The sequence below is a fragment of the Mytilus edulis genome, chromosome 9 (genome assembly GCF_963676685.1).
Source record: "Mytilus edulis chromosome 9, xbMytEdul2.2, whole genome shotgun sequence".
In the NCBI taxonomy this organism is placed as follows: domain Eukaryota; kingdom Metazoa; phylum Mollusca; class Bivalvia; order Mytilida; family Mytilidae; genus Mytilus; species Mytilus edulis.
The window spans coordinates 72,052,013-72,072,348 of NC_092352.1; the positions used below are offsets into that span (position 1 = coordinate 72,052,013).

Genomic DNA, 20,336 nt, shown 5'->3' on the forward strand with positions numbered 1-20,336 from the left:
ATTTGGTTTTGATGTTATATTTGTTATTCTCATAGGATTTTTTCTAATGCTTAGTCCGTTTCTGTGTTACATTTTAATGTTGTGTCGGTGTTCTTTTCTTATATTTAATGCGTTTCCCTTAGTTTTAGTTTGTTACCCCAATTTTGTTTTTTGTCCATAGATTTACGAGTTTTGAACAGCGGTATACTACTGTTGCCTTTATTTATAGGCAATATTTGCATTGTATGAGTTTATGTAACCTCAATCCTGTCTTTTTATCCTCGTATTGGACATCATCATATCAAAATATCGACATCACTTTTTAAGAGATTTTTTCCTATTGTTGACTGTATTGAAACAAACAAAAATAAAGAAAACAATTCAAAATATCAAACTTCTTGAATATGTGTCATTCTATTTTCTGACTTGTCTTTGCATGTTTAATTTTTATATTATAATCTGTATATAGACAACATATTAAGTTTGAGTTAAACATCCCTCTTTATTGTCTATTCTTTTTTATCAGATGTTATTTCTTCTTTCTCGTTGTCAACGTATTTCAATATAATCTGGAACATTTGGTTGAAGAGTAGAATAATCATTTGTCTCTCCAACAAGTTCCAGATTTAACGTATGATAGTCTGTATTGACATTTTCTTGCACATTTTCATATTCATCATCAGAGTTGCTAATCGCTGGAGGTTCCGTGACTACAACTTTAAATCTGTGTCTACAAAAAATAAACACTAAGAATATCAAACAGTCTTTTAATAAAGAAGATGTGAGAGTTTTCGTACCGTAAACATGAAAATGTCCTTGTTTTTTTAGACCAACATTGAAATCAAAAATGCAAATTTCCGAATCTATAAATCACAGACATTTCATCATTATGAAAAGTATACTTTTACTCTAAAATGATTAAATGTAAATTTTAGTAAGCATTTACTTATTGTGGACACTGACCCGAAAATGTATGGTAGATTAAAGAAGGTTTAAGTCCCTGTAGTAATTGTTTAGAAGACAAATCCTTTACTGAAACAGTACTATCAAAATCAGTACTGAATTTATAGAAATAGTAAATATACCGTTTTTGTATAATAATAAACAGTACTGAGGAAACATAAAGTATATCATTACAAGTTTGCTGTCTTGTCAAACAGTACTGATAAATACGAGGGTAGAAATGTACAAAAAAACAACCGTGAGTGAATTCTTGGTTGTGTAGATTCAACAGTGTTTGTTAGTAAAAATCATTATAATTCTAATTCTTATTGGGTAACTTTTCTATCTCATATTTAAAATTCTGTCTTTTAAACTTTGACGAATAATCATTAATAGTAATAGTTTAGCTTTTTAAAGAGTAACCTTTGTATCTTTATTTATCAACCATGCAATGGAAAATATACTTTTATGAAATTTCACTTTTTTTCTAAACGGAAGCAATTTTATAACTTGTTGCAATCGTTTCACCCAATGTGTTGTAAACTCTACGCATGAATAAGTTAAAAGGATTAATTCACATCCATACAAATTTCATTGATAATTTTTAGTATACTTAGCGTATATAAATTAAAATATTATATTATCGAACGCCTCGTAAAGAGCAAATGATGAGCATTTTGATCTTATTGTATTTGTTTCATGATAAATTATTTATTCTATTTAAATTTTTGACAGTTGGAAGCATACAAAGCAATAAACTATCAATTAAACCGCACGTTAACAGCATCTGATACGTTTCGTTAGTTTACTACAATATACGTTCACTGCGATTGCGTTAATGCACAACTTTTTTTATCTCTTGTATGAATATGTAGATCCTTGTTCTCAGAAATTGGTTCCAGCTATCAAATCGGGTTAAATACATCTTCTACTTCGATATCTCCAATATTGTTAACAAATTGAAAATACGTGCACTTTTCTTTGTGGCAAAAAATTATCGAACGGAGCTAAACAGTCAAAATATTTTAAGAATGCTAGAAGCAGGAATAACAGTCTTACCTTCTGATACAGACAACTAGAACTATCAATAGTATAAGAAAAACTGTCAATGCCACTGCTATTCCAACAAACATACTAACTAAATAAGGTATTACACAGATTATTGCTTTATACATTAATTATCAAACATTATTATTGGAGACATCCTCTACTTATAAATTGATACAATTGTTTATATCCTATAAGCTGTACTTGTTTTCGGAATTTAGTATTTTTTAAATAGATATTCAACATAAAATGGTCAGTGTTGTTTTTTAAATTTCTAATTAGTTCAGTATGATACAGATACAATACATGGTATCAATGTGGTTCAACCGACACTACTAGCAAATTAACTTTCAATTAATATCGTCTATCTTATAAGCAGACCTAGGTTATAACAAGATCAACGCGACGGGTGCCACATGTGGAGCAGGATCTGCTTACCCTACCGGAGCACCTAAGATCTAAGACCTTAGATTATTTAAGCTAAGAATTTATCATTTACCTAGATATAATATGCACAAGCTTGTATGGGGCCTCTTTTAACATGCACTGTTTAGCCTTGAAATATTTATAGAAGCATTGTTTTATGTTTTAAATGTGAAAATTTCATTTGAATATATAATCATTATGACTATAATCGTAAAACACCGATTGTAGGCAGCAGTATTACTCATCAAATAATATTTAAAATTTATATAAATAGCTATTTACCTTTCAATTCCTCTGTTTCTTGTTCGTTGGTCTTTGGTATAACAACTGTATCTACAAATAGTTGTTTTTATATGTATTTTATCATGATTATCCGCCAATATTTTATTTTTTTTCAAATATGAGTAATATCCAAACCTCGAAGATAACTTTATTGAAAACGTCCTTATAGTGTGCCATATTCTTTAATGGCTTAATTAACATAAAGCATGTGCATCGTCAAACAAATGTGTTAAATTGACCACGGTACTGCTCTTTTTATTCACCATGATTTTAAAAAGCAAATTGTGTTTTGCAACAAAAATATCTATGCTTTTTTAAATAAATAGTTTGAACTTAAGATTCAGAGTCTGTTAGTCTGGGTTTTGACTGTTTCTTTTTGGCTTTCTGTTTTTATAAAGTAACCTTTTAAAAGACTGTTTAAAGTTAAGAGTAAATAAATAACAGAGGTTAATCAGTTGACAATGATAACAGGTCTGTGACTGTTTAAAATGATACATTCTAATGACAATTTTAAAGGAAAATATATATCTAGTTTTACCCAAAATTTAACATTTGTACTTTTTTTTATTAAAGATAAGTACAAAAAAATAACAAGGATTGCATCAGACTGTCAAAAACAGCTTTTAAAACAATATGTAATCAAATGATGTAAACAAAAGTGAGGATTAACGGTCAATATTGTATTATTACTACATACATTAAAGTTGAGGATTCAAAATATTTAACGGAACAAATGGAACACATGTGTTTACATAAACAATTATCATGATTATTCTTCATGCATTCTAAACAAAAACATTAAAAAAAATTGTTGGACAAATTACATTATCAGTTGCAATCAAAGAAATACTAAAAAGAACAAAAATAATGTTAATAAAAAAGTAAATATTATTTCATTTTCACACAGTAAGACTTTACATAATATACGATTTCTTGTGAGGCATTATTAAATTTTCCTTTGTGGACGCTAATATTTCTGTTGTCAATGGTATCTACGTCGCTGGATGTATATTCTTTCAAATACCGATAAATTGTTAAGTCGGAAATGTTGATTCTGCATTACTTCCCAAACGAACATTGGCGACTCATGATACACATGCATCATATGTCGCGAAGGTCAAAATATTATAACCTTAGATTCACTTGTATTTTGTTGAAATAATCTCTATTTTCCTAACAAAACGCGTTTTCTTTTATTACGGGAAAAAAAGAGAAAAATCAAGATTAAGTCGAGTTACTTACCCCAGACGTCTTTCTGACATAAAGAATGATACTCTTTGTCACATTTCTGAGCTGTTAGAATGTAATTAGAATCTTCTGTGAGCTTTATTGCTAGACAACTGTATCCATTTGTCTTAAATCTATCAGTTGGAATATCTTAATGAGACGAACAATGCGAGTTCATATTGGGACATAAAAGAAAGAAAACAATATCAAGTAGCCATTGTTCAATGAATTTCTTCCGATCTGATATCATGCATGTATATATCATTAGACTATACTTTATATATATAAATATGATAGTTGTTGTCCATTCGTTGGATGTATTTTATCATTTGATTTTGCCTTTTCACTTTCCGTTTGGAATTTGCCTGGGAGTTCAGTTTTTTGGGGATTTTACTTTTTAGACATGATAAGCAAAACACTCAGAATATTCCATAAGGTAATCTAACAATATTAAAATGACTGTAAAACCATCTATCTGCACATCAATAAAAACTAGTTACAAATTAAAATTTAATGCAGCTAAAGACATTCTTTGAAACATCTTAAGATCAAAAATGCCATTCGTATCCATATTCTTTGCGTGAATGATTACAAGAACACGTTTTTACATCATCTATCAGGGTGCTTAAAAAAAAAGAAGGAACGCTTATAATAGTATTATCGTATAACACATCTATTTGAAGTATGAAGAAAGAAAAAAAAACGCACCTGCGTTCCAAACGATCCTCTCCTTAACGAATCTATTGTGCCATAGTTTATCTGCAATTTCTTTGTTATTATCACACTTGCTGTTCAAAAGTTGAATATATTTTTTAAACATGTTGCATGTTTTTCTTGCATCGTACCAATTCATCTTAATCTCGACACATTTAACATCAATTTTCCTGTTTCCGTCTGTTGTAAGTAACAATAACATCATAAGAATGAAAATGCAAGTACACGTTTACTTAAGCAAAATATTTCTGTAAGTCAATACCATGGACGCAAACCTTGTTTTGATGAACATTTAAAGTTATTATTTTGAAGCAAAGTAGATAATGTAAATGATTCAGGTTTTTCAAACAACTATGATATATATTCTACATTTTCTATGGACACCATATAATATAGTCTGTACAAATGAACTATATTCAAAACAACAAAATCTTCTTTAAAGGCCAATTACTTCAATCACATCAGTCATGAGTTTACGAAATATGTTTGTAAAGAAACCAGGTTAAATCCATCCATTTCTTTATGTTCTTTAGAATTTAATTTTCCTATGTCATTGTATTTGATAAGATACTTTGTTTGTTTTTTCCTTAAAGTTCGAAAATTTACTACTTTTATCCTGTTTTTGAAAATTCGGTCTTGCTGATTGTTTTTGCAAGTTGATTTTTCTATGTATCTATTATAGTTGTTAGGAGAGAAGAAGAAAAGACCAACATAATTGGTAAAAAACATTATGCAAACAAGGACTCATCTGCCACTTAGCCGTATTTGGCATAAGTTTTTTTGAATTTTGGGTCATCAATGCTCCTCAACTTTGTACTTGTTTGGCTTTATATAGATATAGGAAGATGTGGTGTGAGTGCAAATGAGACAAATCTCCATCCAAATAACAATTTAAAAAAAAGTAACCATTAGAGGTCAATGTACGGCCTTCAACACGGAGCCTTAGCTCACACCGAACAACAAACTATAAAGGGCACCAAAATTACTAGTGTAAAACCATTCAAACGGGAAAACCAACGGTCTAATCTATATAAAAAACGAGAAACGAGAAACACGTCTAAATTACATAAACAAACGACAACTTTTGTACATCAGATTGAATGTTTTTATGTTTAAGATTCTGTTTTAATGTAAGCGTCACTGATGTGTCTTATGTAGACGAAACGCATGCCTGGCGTATTAAATTATAAGCCTGATACCTTTGATAACTATTTAAGCTAGCATAACGTATGTGTGGCTCTTGTCTTAATTTTTCCGCATTGAAGCTTTTTTCTTTTTATTAGACATGTTAGAGTTTTTAAAATTAAAAAACAAAAAAGAAATATTTGACTTTTAAGAAATCCTATAAGAAGTGGTCTGGCAGTTCTGCTATTTGTCTCGGTATTTTGTACATCCAACATTCATGTATTAAGTTTTTATGTTATGTTATGCATGTTATGGTATCGGTTGGATAATGTGTCATGTCTTATTGTTTGTAGTCCAAATAATTATATATTATCAGGGTTTCCCCTGGGTCAATTATTTTTTTTCGCCACCTCTTTCGCCAAAACAATATATTTTTCGCCACTTTATTAATTTTTTTTTGCCACGTAACATAACTATATTCATTGCAAGTATTTTAAACAACTTTTCTAAATGAGGGGGCCACTTTACTTTTAATAATAAAGAAGATATAAGTCCTGGAATATAACAAAATTACTGGCCATGTTTTGAATATATAATACCAGTATAGTTCGTAGGGAAAGTTTCTTTAAAAGAAAAATACTGATGTGGCTTTTTGTACTAAGAAGTGGTTTTTACAACAAAAGAAAAGCTTTTATCACATGAAATTGATCCCTCATTTTATGTGGTCATAAAATTTAAGAGCTACTCTCATTCGAGGGGTTGTTCCCAACCTTTTACCTAGATTTCTTCATAACCACAGTTTTCTTTTCTTGACCATCGTAAATGAAAAAATTGAGACCTAAAACTATGCTTGAAACACGTGTGTCACTCAAACGACTTTAAAGTGGTCTCCATGATCAATTACCTATATTAAAGTCAAAGGATAATTAAAGTTTTAAATTTTTCTTGCTTTTGAACATTTTTCGTCACAACAACTGCTTTCTTTTATAAACTATCTTTAAAAGGAGAGGAGACGTCAAAAGAGTTCTTCAAACACGTGCGTTGCAAAGTGGTAAATAAATTCTGTATGTGACATTTAGCGGAAGCCATTTAACCATATCATTTTGTCAATCAATTCAATCAACACCTTTATTAATTAGTCCTTTGTTGTCGATAGCTATAAAATGCAATCAGCTGATTATTGATTTTCTGTCCAAATCTTAATGAGGTCAAGGTGAAATCCGAGTATTGTCTGATAAGGTTAAGTCCGAGAAATTCGAAAAAAGTAAATAAACAAGATGGAGGAAAATAAATCGTTCTATATATTTCTTTCGCCAAATTCTTTCGCAAATGACGAATTTTTATCGCCACAATTATTATTTTTTCGCAAATGGCGAAAATGGCGACCGCCAGCGGAAACTCTGTATTATATAAAATTGCTTTCCCATAACATCAATTATATAAAAATGCTTTGGGCCAGTAGATTTAAAATGATTTTTTAAAGTTCTAGATTGCATGTTAGTAACGGAAGCGCGTCCCATTTTTCACATTCAGTTCTTGTTCTGCAGTTTTTATGTTGTGTCGACTTTTATGTTATGTGTGAGTGCGTCTCTCTGTGATGAATGTTCTTGTGTGAGCTTGTGCTGTGTTTCTGTCACGTAGTGTTGTCATTTCAGCGATATTTGTTTTGGCATATTCATTAAGCGGCAGGTTTGAAAAGCCATTCCACCCGAATCAACCCACCATTTTATTTAAAATTAACTGACGTGTACCAAGTGAGGTATGATGACGTTTGTTTTTGTTGCTCTTTAGTTTTCCTCTTGTTTCTTTGTTTCCTCTTATATATGTTATAGTTGATGTGTTTCTCTCGGTTTTAGTTTGTAACCCAGATTTGTTTTCTCTCAATCTATTTATGACATTTTAACACCAATATACCAACGTTGCCTTTATTGATACCTTTAGACAGTAGGTAAATATCATTATTCTGAACATTTCTGCTGGAGTAAGAATTTCTTTATTCATAGCGGGTTTTTTTTTTTATAATAGACAAAACTTGCATTTAAAACTGTGTCATTTTTGGCAATGTCGTTCATATGAGTTTAAAAGGTATAGTACAAATAAACTCAATCAAAATTTTGTAAGTCTCATACAGAAACACTGGTGTTCTGTATATTAAAGTACAATGTAGCATTTTGCGAAATCAAACTTCGGAATATTATATCAATGAGTTAATTCATATTGTAGATACAGTACCATGATTGTGTATGATTGTTTATACACCAAGGAAACAAAGATTTTGTAAATATATATTGTTAAAGTACAGTTCATTCGTGTCCGATTGCAATGAAAAAGAACAAAAATGTATTCCTTTTTCATACTAAACATACCAAGGAGGCCATTAAAACAGACTCATTTTGACATAGCAAAACAAAAAACGAAAAACAACTGATACAGTCTCGTCCCCGATGTGTCTTATGTAGTGAAACGCGGCATCAAAACTTTCGAATCGATATTTTTTTTAATCAACAGGAATGAGAGCAAACGTAAATATAGAGTCAATGAAGTTGAATACAAAGTCCTGAATACGGAACTGTACTAAACTAACTCCGATAATTCAGAGGCTTTCAGAACAATAAAGACTGTTACTTAATACGTACATGGTAAGATAGATAGGGGCACTTCATATTTTCATCATCACGAGTCAAATTAGCATACAGTAGATAACTTTCGTGGTGAAAGGACAGGTTTTGCTTTACAACAATCAAAAAGTAAAACCACAAAAATCCTAGGAAAATTTAAAATTGAATGTCCCTTTTCAAATGGCAAAATCAAAACCCAGAACACATTGCAAGAATTTTGTCTTATTCCTGATTTGGTACTTGGTAACAAAAAAGGTACCAGTAACAAAATTTAAGTGATAATAATGGCGAAGGTATAGGTTTATTTCTAAAAGATCGAAATAAGTGTTTCACTTACAGGAATATTTCACTGCATAGTTAATAAAAACACTACACGTTAATGTGTATTGTCCCCAAAATATATGACAATTAAAACTTATAACCTCACTTTTTGTGGTCTAATTATTCTCGGTTCATCAAACTTCATTCATGAACTAAAAAGAATTTCAACTAAAATATGTAATTTTCTGTTATATTAAGACCTAGCCCTGTTTTGAACGTGAAAACGGAGGTACATATATTTAAATGTATATCACTAGAGCAAACAGTTAATTCTTGACACAAGCAGTTTTAAGAATGAACTATATAGAAAACAAATTAATTATATATAATGATGATACGTAAACAATGCTGATTTGCAGCGATAATATGTAATAGTTATTCCATGAGGACGCGTTGTGTCAGTGTAAGATCACCCTGATGACCGGTCCGAATGGGATAACTGTTTTACATCCCAGCTGTTTACAATTAGACGAAAACACATTTACAATTAATAATATCGAGTTTAAAAACCCTCACAACCATTTTAATATTCTTTATGTATTACTATAAAATATATACCATTTATTACCCGGGAACACTAAATCGCCTCTTTCTAAAAGATAGACCCATTCTTGTTTACCAACTCGCCCCACTATAAAAAAGGGTAAAATCCGATTGAACAATCAGTCTGATAAATCGCCTTATTTATAAAAGGGTGAAAATCCGACTGAATAAAGATCTGCTAACTCGCCCCACCTATGAAAGTATCGTGCTCCCTTTAAATATGTAAAATGACTGAGAGTTGGTATCCATTGGTCCTGGTGTAGGGGTATGTGTCGTGGGTTGATTTCTAATGTCAAGGGTTCGAATCCAAGCATAGACAATGGAGTTTTTCTACACAAATTGTGAAGGTGTGTTTATACTCAATAAATAATTGTCAGTTTTATTGTGGACAAGGTATTCCCGTAAAATGTTTCAACACGAAGGAAAGCATGCAAAACAAAGAAACTCTAGCTGGGGTGATCTGGTAGGGATGATTCGGCTCAGATCACCAATGGTAGAACAAAGGTGTTGTGATGTAAGTTGTACCCAAAATAATCGAAATAATGTATATATGTATTCTCACAATCTTACTTAAGGTGGTATGGGTGTCTTTCGCCATCTTGGATTGTAAAAAACAGAGAATCTAAGGTCCAGATTATCAATTACTGTAGCAAAATCTGAGGCAGGAACGCAGATAACTAATATCAATTTGCATTTAATAGAACGAATTTATAACATTATAACTTACATTGTTTAAATATTAATATTTTTACAAGTGTAAATTATTTTGGCTTGATTATCAAATGTTTTTAAATTGGTATTTTGAGGGGAGGTAACTCTGAATTAGTGCATTTTCTGAAGGAATCTTCATGGAATTTTGCTATTTTGTATTTCAGCCGGAAAAAACGCAAGGTGACCCTCTTCTTTCTTTTGATATTATGAAAGCATTTACTAAAAGCTATCTTCTCGTGTTTTATTTTACAATTCTATCATTTAGTTTAGCTTCTTATCACAGAATGATGTTTTTTCCTGTATAATCCATACAAAATGTGTCATTTTGTCACAACCTGTAGCTTGAAAAAAATGCGCGGTGACCTATCATTTTTATTATATTTTCGAACATACATCAATAAATACTACGTTTTCTCAAAGTATGAACACATTCTATCATTTTTAATTTAGACACCTTAATATTGTTAAATCTTGTCAAGTAAAAACAAATGCTATACAATTTTTACCTGATGTCATGACCGCTTCACACTTTAACGATAATCGTTCTTTACAACTAATACGGTTTCTGTTTCGACCAGTGCCGACTGTAAAGAAACAGTTTCCTCCAATTTCATCACCTATAAAATTAATGTTTGTTACTTCATGTTATTTTTTTTCATTTTTTTTTAATGTTCGTGCAGCATTAGCATTAATAGAACCGTCAAATTGAAGTCGCAAACATTTGGATGCCTGGATACACAACCTCAGCATGAATTTTATTTTTTGCAATATGCAATATCATGTCCCGCTTAACTATGCAAACACACAAATATATTACAACTTAAGACTACGTTGGCTTTTCAAATTAAACGCTTTAATTTGATCATGTTGATTGTACTGTTGTATAAAAAAGAAATCAACTGTAATTGAAACATTTTCATATAAAGTCAACGAATTTCAATATGAAGAATAACAATGCTATTAACATGATTAATGAAGATAGTTTATATATTCAAAAAACCTTACTGATCGGTAGTCCTATCAGTTTATACGCTGAAAACCGGTTTTTTCTGCCACCACATCTGTCAAATTTGTCTCCATCACAACGTGTATCGCAGCGTTTGGTAGAAACCTGTTGTGTTTTGACTTGTGTATTCATTTGCGCTAGTGTTGTATACCGCACGCAATAGCAAGTGTCATTCTATTTAATAACAAATTAAGAACACAGTTAATATATAAACAAGAGATATATTTCCATGTTTTGACATACATATCAAACACTCACGAGTCATATAACACTGTACTCCAAATCAAAACGATATTCAATTATAATTTGGATGACCGTAATAAAATATCTGTTTCACAGATTTCCACTGTTGTAACATCACTCACTATAAATTTTCACATTGCATCGGCAACAAGACGTGTGAAACAGTGCTATATTTTTTTTTGAATTTTCTTAGTGTGACGTCATGAAAAAAGGCGACCATGTCTGATGACGTCACATCAAAAGTACACAACTTTTCTCAAATCTTTGAAAAGGAAGGATAAAAATCATAAGAGAAACAGATCTCACCTTTGCAACTCGTGTATTACGATATTTCTCAACTCTCAAGATAACTGTCTCACTTGTTGCAGTTGGGGAATCTATATTTATCTACTGTTGGTGTGAGTGATTAAATATTCTGATATCAACCTATACAATCACGTTCTGGACTTTCTAATTGATACAACTTGCAGATATTGATTTGTACTTATATAAAGCCGATTGATTAACACAGAACCTTGTCAAAGACAAAAAGAGATGCATCAACATACCCTCTGACAAATCGTAAAGCATTTACATTATATCTTAATGTAAGCAATACTTGTGCATATATACAAATGGCAAACTGTATGAACAGATTTACTCCTTACAATTGTGAGTTTCGCTGCTTGTATACCTCGCAAGAATCATCATCTTTGTAGCTTCGGTACTCGCAGGAGTTAAAGGATATACTTATCGAAAACTTAAAAAAAAATGTCAAATGACCGATAAGTTAATAAGAGAAACAACACACACTCTTATCGATCACATGCGATCACCATTAGTTTTGTTTCAAAGGGGTTCACGTTGTACTTGCTGCAGGATTACGTGCTTTTTAGATATTTTTTTGTACTTTTTAATTGCCTGGGTTATTTTTACAGTCATGTCTATACTTTATAGTTAAAACATGTTTCAGTTTCAAAATTTCGCATTTGATCAAGTTTCAGGGTTCGAAAATGTTTACTTCAGCATGTTCAGATGGTTGATAAATTTGGAGATGACTTATGAGTTCGACACAAATAAGTTTCCAATCCGTTAGAATAATTGTGCGAAGGCTTAACACATGATATAACTTATCATCATCTATTATTTAAGTACCATAGCTGGTGTCGCTTGTGAAGCAGGATGTATGATTACATTTCGAGAGCACATAAGACCATCTCTGTATTTTAGGTGGGATTTGTGTTACAGAGTCTCAAGTGTTTTTGTTGTTGTTGTGCTTTGTATACTGCTGGTGGTTTTTCGGTTTTTTGGAATTGTCAGATAGTTTAAGTTTTTAATTTCATTTACTAGCACAGATGTTACTGGATTTTTCCATCAGGTAACTCCAGACAAGTACTCAGTGCTTCGTTAAAGACATGATTTATAACATAACATATCTAAATTTTCCGTTCATGAATTCAAATATCTTTTAGAAACGAAAGATCCTTCCATCACACAAACTAACCTGCGAACAAGTACGCTATTAAACAATAGAACAGTCAATTAACGTAATCGCAACAAAATATTTTATTCAAGATAATAATACGTTTTACTGATATTGGACAAAACGACCGTAATGATTAATTTCCATAAAGGGAAATTATGCTCTCTTTTTATATTTTTACATTTTATAAATGCAGTTTATACTCGTTATAATTGATGATATTCAACTCAGTCGTTCCGTAATAAAAACATGACAACGAAATCAAAAAGCATTTGTTCAAGACACTTACTTGACCATACAATTCTATAAAGGATATAAACGAAACGACAAACAACATTTTATCACGATCAGTTAACTGTCATTCCAATAGTCTATATCGTTTTTGCACAGTTCTATTGTAGAGTATATCATGTATATACAATTGACCATGCATTTTTTTTTTTCGAGAGATGATTTTCAATTGACCTCTTTAGAATTTGTATAATGTTTTAGACAAAAAGCTTTTTTTATGGTTGTTATACCAGGTATAAGAATAAAGGAAAATATTCAACAAGTGACCAAACAACACGTTAAGTTACAAATGCCGTTTGTGCATGAGTTTACTTTCAATGACGTTTTAAATTGAATACAGTTCAATGTATTTATTATTGGTCTAGTCGTTTTCTAGTTTATGCTTTAATTTAGTTTAATTTGTAACATTTGTAACTGAAACCAAATGCAACGTTTCTATTTTCAAAACAACTTTGCAACATGTTTATGAAATTGACAGGTAATTCGGCCTGATTTATTCTTATTTTTCAATTTCATTGACGTTATACCTGCATAAATTATACATGTAGGTATATTAATCCAATATCCACCCGTTTATAGTATGGATCACATTTCCGACCTTACATTGATTACGTGCTACGTGTACAATGTTTCGAGTTCTTTCGGAATTATATTCCAGGTAACTCTCTTCAGAGGTCGTCCGTTTTGTTTTTTATTCTCTAAATGTTTATTTGTTTATTATTTTGTACATTTTATTTATTATTGTACCTTTTATTTATTATTGTTCGTTTTATCAACGTATGGATCACTGGTTTAGGTTATTAGATTTAGCTTTAGATACGTTTCAATATGCATTTTTCATTGTCAGCGCATCGTCCTTTGATTTTAGTGTAACTGTCTAATTAATTTCTATTGGGAGACATTGATTTATTTCAAGTGTTTCTTGACGATTTCCCCAATGTTCCTGTTTCTTTTGAATGCTATTGTAGGTTTTTTTATGAAAGAGATCTTTGAACTGTGGGTTGTCTTGAATTAAATACCAATGTTTTCTTATAACGGTTTGTAAATTTTCCGCATTAGCGTGGTATTGTGTTATGAAAGATAGATTATAGTTATCTGTGTTTTTGTTTATGCTTGTTTCTTTGTTTGTTTCTTTGTTTAATCTTTCTGTATGGGAAATATTTCTTAATATTTAATTTACAAAAGCGATTTTGTAACCTCTTTGTAATAATTTTTCTGTAAATAAGTTTATTCTTTCATTTAAATTGTCAGGATCAGAGGTATTTCTAAGAATTCCTATTCCTTCACCTTTAATAAAGGATTTAAAACAGCTTTTAGTGTGGTTAGAATTGTGGTGTAAATATTGGAATTTGGGTGTAAATATTGGAATTTTTCAGTTGGTTTTGTGAATCATTAAATATCTAAGATATTTTCTTTTTGAAATCTCTGTCCTTTATACGTTTCTAAGTCTATGTGATCCATACTATAAACGGCTGAATATTGGATCAATATACCTATAATTTATGCAGGTGATAATCCTAAGATTTGGTTTATTATATTTATTCCAACATCATTCATCTTGATTGTTTCATTGCATAGTTATTATGTTTTGTGTACTGTAATGTAAGTATAAGTTTTTCCTTTTTTGTCGTAGCTTGTCATTTAAGGAATAACAGTACTGTAGTTGAAGAGTTGCCACCGTCAATTGTAGCGGAGACAGTAAAACTGAGATTTGCGACCGTCAAATCAAAATTGACGGTGGCAACTCTTCAACTACAGTACTGTAATTCCGATTCTAATGCATTACAAAAAGAAAAAAATACGATAAAACTTGAAAAAATGTCTAAATTTGACAAATAGAAAAAAATCCGCGAAACTTCATGAACGATTTTGGCACAAAGACGTCATGGGTAAATTTGACGTCATACAAATGAAAACTTACTAACTGGAGGTTATTACGTTACCTGTACGCTTCAAATTGGGATAAAATTACATAAAAACGGCGAATTCGAGGTTGGTGTTGTTTTATTTTCGATAATGTAGTAGTAATCGAACATTTGTTGATTCAATCAATTCAAAAAGGCGGGTCCCTCCTTAGCTACGCCTGGTCAACTGTGGATTTGACGGCAACTTTTAGCCAATGAAAAACATTGTTACATCCAAATTGCATTAGAATTTGTTTTTAACTAATGAGTTTATACATGTACATCCCTATAGTATCTTTTTTCTCTTTTAACAAACAGAAAGAGAGAAGACAATGTTTAAAGCCTATTACTGACTATAAATTTATAAATGTAATTAAGGCAAAATTTCTTTGTTAATGGCAACATTATGAACAATTCCTATTTATTTAAACATATTGGCATAATTTTATGCAATTGATAACTTTAGATAAGTTTTGCAAACATATGTTTCAATTAAACACCGTAATTATTAAAAAAAATACCTGTAGTAAAATGTAGTCTCTGTCTTGTAGGTATTCATCTTGTTTACAAAATAGGGAACATTTTTCAACATCGTTATGATTCAGAGTCTTCATTTTTTGTAATGCATCCACTGTATTTTGCAAGTCGGTTAAATCCAAACACTCTATGAAAAACAAACTAACACAATTCAGAAAAAAAAAGAAAAAAAAATGAAAAAAAAAAGATATGTAAATAATAAAATGAATAATAGTTGAGATATTCTATGTACAATTAGTTCTATTTAAACTTACTTGCAAACGAAATGTTATTAAACCGATGTAATAGTAGTGAACATATGGATCCTTATTCTTTGGAAGCACGGTCTTTTCATTTTATCCTAAGATGGTGAAATAGATAAAGAGTGGATGATTTTGTCGTTAACCGGCTTTCATTATTTACAAAGGTGCATAGTGAAGATTCCATGACTACTGTGAATTCATTATTATTCGTTGGATACCAATTTTCGTGGTTTCCGTGGATACAGATGAACCACGAATTTAAATGTTCAACGAATAACTAATTTTGTATTAGGATGTGTGCAGACTTTGGCAAAACCATGAAATCAAATATCCACGAAAAGACAAGTTTTTAGCAATCCACGAAAATTGGTATCCACGAAAATAAATGAATCCACAGTATATGATAGATTGAGTACTGTAAAACAAACGTAGCGGTAAAATCTTTATTGCCAAACCAATTCCCTTTCCAGGCATATACATTACTGCTGCACATGAGAGGTCTAAGTGACCATATTCCTTTGCATGTATATATGTTCAAGTCCTATTATTATGCAGATAACAAACTTGTTATTGATAATCCTGGGGAAAATTATTTGTAATGTACAAATTGTCATACTATTTTTAACCGCAATCAATCAAATCAATAAATCTTTGAATTTTGATTGATGTTGTGTTTTGCTCCCTCTCTCTTTGTTTTGGGAAGGGTGTCTTGACTGGCCTTGACTCTTGTCGATGATCAATCAAACATTTAACCAAGTGGTAAACAAGAGTACATTATATATAGAATACAATCATTGGCTTTCTTCTATATCATCCATTTATGGTTTTTCGATATCAAATCGCAAACAGGAACATGCACCTGTGATAATTAATTATATAATCAAGTTTTGGGGGGAATTGCGTTTCCGATATCGCGTACATGTATCCCTTTCTGCATTAACTATTAACATATTTGTGAATTTCATTCTTCTAGCAGAGTTGATACGGCTGTGATTTTGAATGATAAAACATGTAAACATATAATGTATTTCATTATTACTGAGTTAAATTCAATACATGACTACTGGTACGGTTTGGTGTTATTATCTTTTCAAACAATTAAGGTCAAATTGTTTAATACATTAGGGTATTTAATAAGAAAAAACATTGGCTGTCACTAACGAAATGCGCATCTGGAGGAATAATCCGTACCGTTCATATTATAGATATGCCCATATCAAATATAATAATTGACAAGAAATAAAAATAAGTAAGAAAATCAAACTATTGATAAATATATTTTACCGTAATATTCCATGACAGGTGATCGTACAACATAGCCATCTATCCAAAGAAAAGGATGTTTCATTTTTATATTAGGCAGCATTTTATTAGCATTGATAGTCTGACATGAATCTGAACGACAGGAATTGAACATCCTCTTTCCAGACAATGTCCAGCCATCTACACAGTTATCGGAAGCCCTATCCCATGTATGATGGAATTCACTCACATTAAAAACTGAAAGGTAAATAACAAATGATAATACATATATGTAACTATCATCAAATATTGTCATCTTCTGTATAATCTTTAACACAAATTCACACGAAGGCAATCGTCCAGCAGCAATTTTGCACATGCAAATTCAACTTCAAGTTTGTTCCTAACACTAGTATGTGTTTTGCTAGGAGTAGTGTACATGTTATAAGTTTTTGTATGACCAATGTTGACGGTTATGTATCAAACCAGAAGCAACAGATTCTTACTCTTTTCCTTGTTCATGATTACGCGAAATGCGACTTATGTATCATGTGTATTATTGCGTTCCCTATTACTATTTAATCAAGAGTCACTGATTTCTTTTAGCCTACGATGACGGGAGGTAATCTGTAACAGAACTGGTCCTTTCAACAATTTATTGCACTTTTTGATTTGTACATTATGAATCACCTTATCATTAAAATATCAATAAAAGGGTAAAATTCGTATACTACAGCTACACAAAATAAAGACCAAATTACATAACATGCATCAGTAGGAATACCTGTTGTATAAGGATTTGAATGTTGAGTCCATAGACCGTTTAGATCTTCTGTTGAATCTAGATAAACAAAAAAAATACATTTTGTTATGTATGGTGGGATAACAAAATATGACTCCCGTAAAAACAAATAGTCAAGACTGTCAAACTAACGTTACCGTTATTGATAAAGCTAACAGGTTAAAAGCGCTTCGGACGCATGTAATTATTAAACGTGTTGTTTTCAACATTTTACATCACTGGGTCGATATCTCTGCTGGTGGACTATCAGTCCCCGAATGTATCATCAGCTCAGTAGTCAGTACCATCTTGATTTTAGAGGTTTGTTCAACTGTGTAAGGGTCCCATATTGAACATGAATATTTCAGTTTATGACGGACTAGTGTCAGATATGACTGAGTTTAGTAATTCTGACATGATGCTTTTACGTTTCTTTTAAAGATGCCCAAATATTTGTTGACATTAGCTATGATGTTGTCTGAAAGTTTTGACTATTTTTGGTTTGCTTGTAGTGGTATGCCAAGATATGTAAATGAAGAGACTAGTTCAAGTTTGTGATTATGGAAGATATAGTCATGTTTAAATGGGTTTTTCTTTTGTGAGACTGTAAGGACTGTGCATTTGTCTGGATGCAAAGCCATCAACCAGTCTTGCTCCCACCTAGCAGCTGCATTTAAATCTAACTGTAGTGCATCACATTCCCTTTAATTTGAGATTTGATGGTATTGTAAACGATCCTGTCTTCGGCAAACAATCTGAGTTTACTGTATGATAGGTATCTTTGTAGGTCATTAATGTATACCATGAATAAAACTAAGCCCAGAACTGTGCCTTGAGGGACACATGAGGTGACTGGAGGCAGGTCAGATGACTCCATCCAGGACAACTGTTTGTGTTCAGTCACTTGAGAAGGCAGATACCCAGTTTAAAGTTTCATTTTGGATACCGTTATGATTTAATTTGTAGAGTAATCTTTTCTGAGGGATTTTGTCAAAGGTTTTGGCGAAGACCATTATAAAAAGTCCATGACAAAATGACAATAAGAAATGCACTAAATAATTTCAGAGTTTTCAGTATATGAAGGATGATATTTGGAAAATATGATATATTTTGATTTTAGAATTCTAAAAACCGGAAATCTGTTTACAAGGAATGCCAGTTTTTTGTTGATGACGGTCGATATATTTCTCCGGATACAACCGGATTCCAGTTTCAGTAAAAATCCGACGGAAATATATAGGTAAGAATGATGAAAGTCGCGTAAGGCACCAACAAACAAACAATTTAAAAGGCATGGCCTGATCATACTTTCGCATTAGATTTTCATACTTTCATTTAGTTCACACATTGTTGTCAATAAAATGCAATTGTATATGACCGTCATACAAGTTTAGCTAGCTATAAAACCAGGTTTTATTCCCCATTTTGACATAAGGACATGTATATACCAATTCAGGAATATGACAGTTCATTCTATTCGTTTGATTTGTTTCAGCTTTTGATTTTAGTATTCGGTATTTTTGTTAAATTATTTCTTTCAAGCTAAGAAAATGCAGTAGCCTTATGAATGGAAAAATAGTTTTACACATGTTGTGAATGCATTAAAACAGTTGTTTTACCACAATTCATCAGTTAACATGCTAACATGTTGCCATGTTTATTTTGTTTTCTTTTACAGTGAAATTGACACCGCACGACGTTTAAGAAATACACATTAAAAAAACTTTAAAAACTTACATGCAGACGGATATGTTTGAGAAAACAAATTTCCTAATATATACATGTGTATGACACAATTCAACAATCTAATTTTATTTACACTTGTACACATGTTTAAGTAGTGATTAAATGAAAGATTTATAAACATGTACTTTTACGACATCTGATCAGACAGGAAATTACTATATATGTATATGAACCAGACTTGGTTTTCACTTAATTGTAAAATTAAAGTGCATCATGTCGTTTCTTGTAAAAGCCCCACATGATATCCGGATTCAACTGTCCCCGCCTTATTATTGTTTTACATTTATTCCTTCATAGTCAATAATTCATTGATAAATTATGGATTTCCTTTTTGAGATCACCTGGCACACAGGGTTAGATCAGCTATTGCCATTACTTCGACGTAAATTTGTTTAAAGATGAAACTTCTGAGCTAGACTCAATATTTGGTGAATGATCCTTTTTGCATCTAGTATGAAATTTTTGTTTTTATTTTAATTTTGGTAAGTGCATTAACATGGAACATACGAGTTAAATACCACTGCTGGCTCATATTTCAAATACAAAACAGTAAAGGCAAAAACTAATAAGCAGGTCAAAATCTATAAGACAAATCCGACCATATGATTTAAAGTTACTACCCCCAAAATAACATATATGGAACTCCATAGTATCTGGTTATTAATTTCAAAATAAAAGCAATTTTAAACAATAAACATGTTCAACAAAATAAGATCTACTAATACTGAAATCCAACTTTTTTCCTGTAGTCACAATGTGCATTAAATATCTTCCTTCTTGTTTGCCTACGAAAAAGTAAAATTACAAATTCAGAAGAAAGTTCCAAAACCGGAAGGTCCCATAAACATAAAGGGTCACTAGCTTAGAGATACAGACACAAATTAGATTATGCTTTTTATGTTCAACCATTCATGTAAGAAATATAGTAAAATATTAATTCGCTATAA

At 31.2% G+C, this 20,336-nt stretch overlaps 1 protein-coding gene across 2 annotated transcripts; it reads right to left on the reverse strand.

The window, feature by feature from the left end:
* Nucleotides 1–377: 377 nt before the first annotated feature.
* Nucleotides 378–19,554, reverse strand: LOC139488974 (uncharacterized). 2 transcript variants are annotated; one of them, XM_071274969.1, is made up of 11 exons: nt 19,381–19,528; nt 17,647–17,703; nt 16,905–17,120; nt 15,363–15,505; nt 10,941–11,115; nt 10,442–10,552; nt 4,612–4,797; nt 3,919–4,053; nt 2,677–2,727; nt 1,981–2,059; nt 378–709 (listed from the first exon to the last, which is right to left on the reverse strand). In XM_071274969.1, the coding sequence occupies exons 1-11, from the start codon at nt 19,508–19,510 to the stop codon at nt 529–531; spliced, it is 1,464 nt and encodes a 487-aa protein (XP_071131070.1). In that variant the 5' UTR covers nt 19,511–19,528; the 3' UTR covers nt 378–528. The 2 variants fall into 2 exon arrangements, with proteins under 2 accessions (XP_071131070.1, XP_071131071.1); XM_071274970.1 differs by lacking the exon at nt 17,647–17,703 and having other exon boundaries at nt 19,381–19,554.
* Between the last annotated feature and the right edge of the window lie 782 nt (nt 19,555–20,336).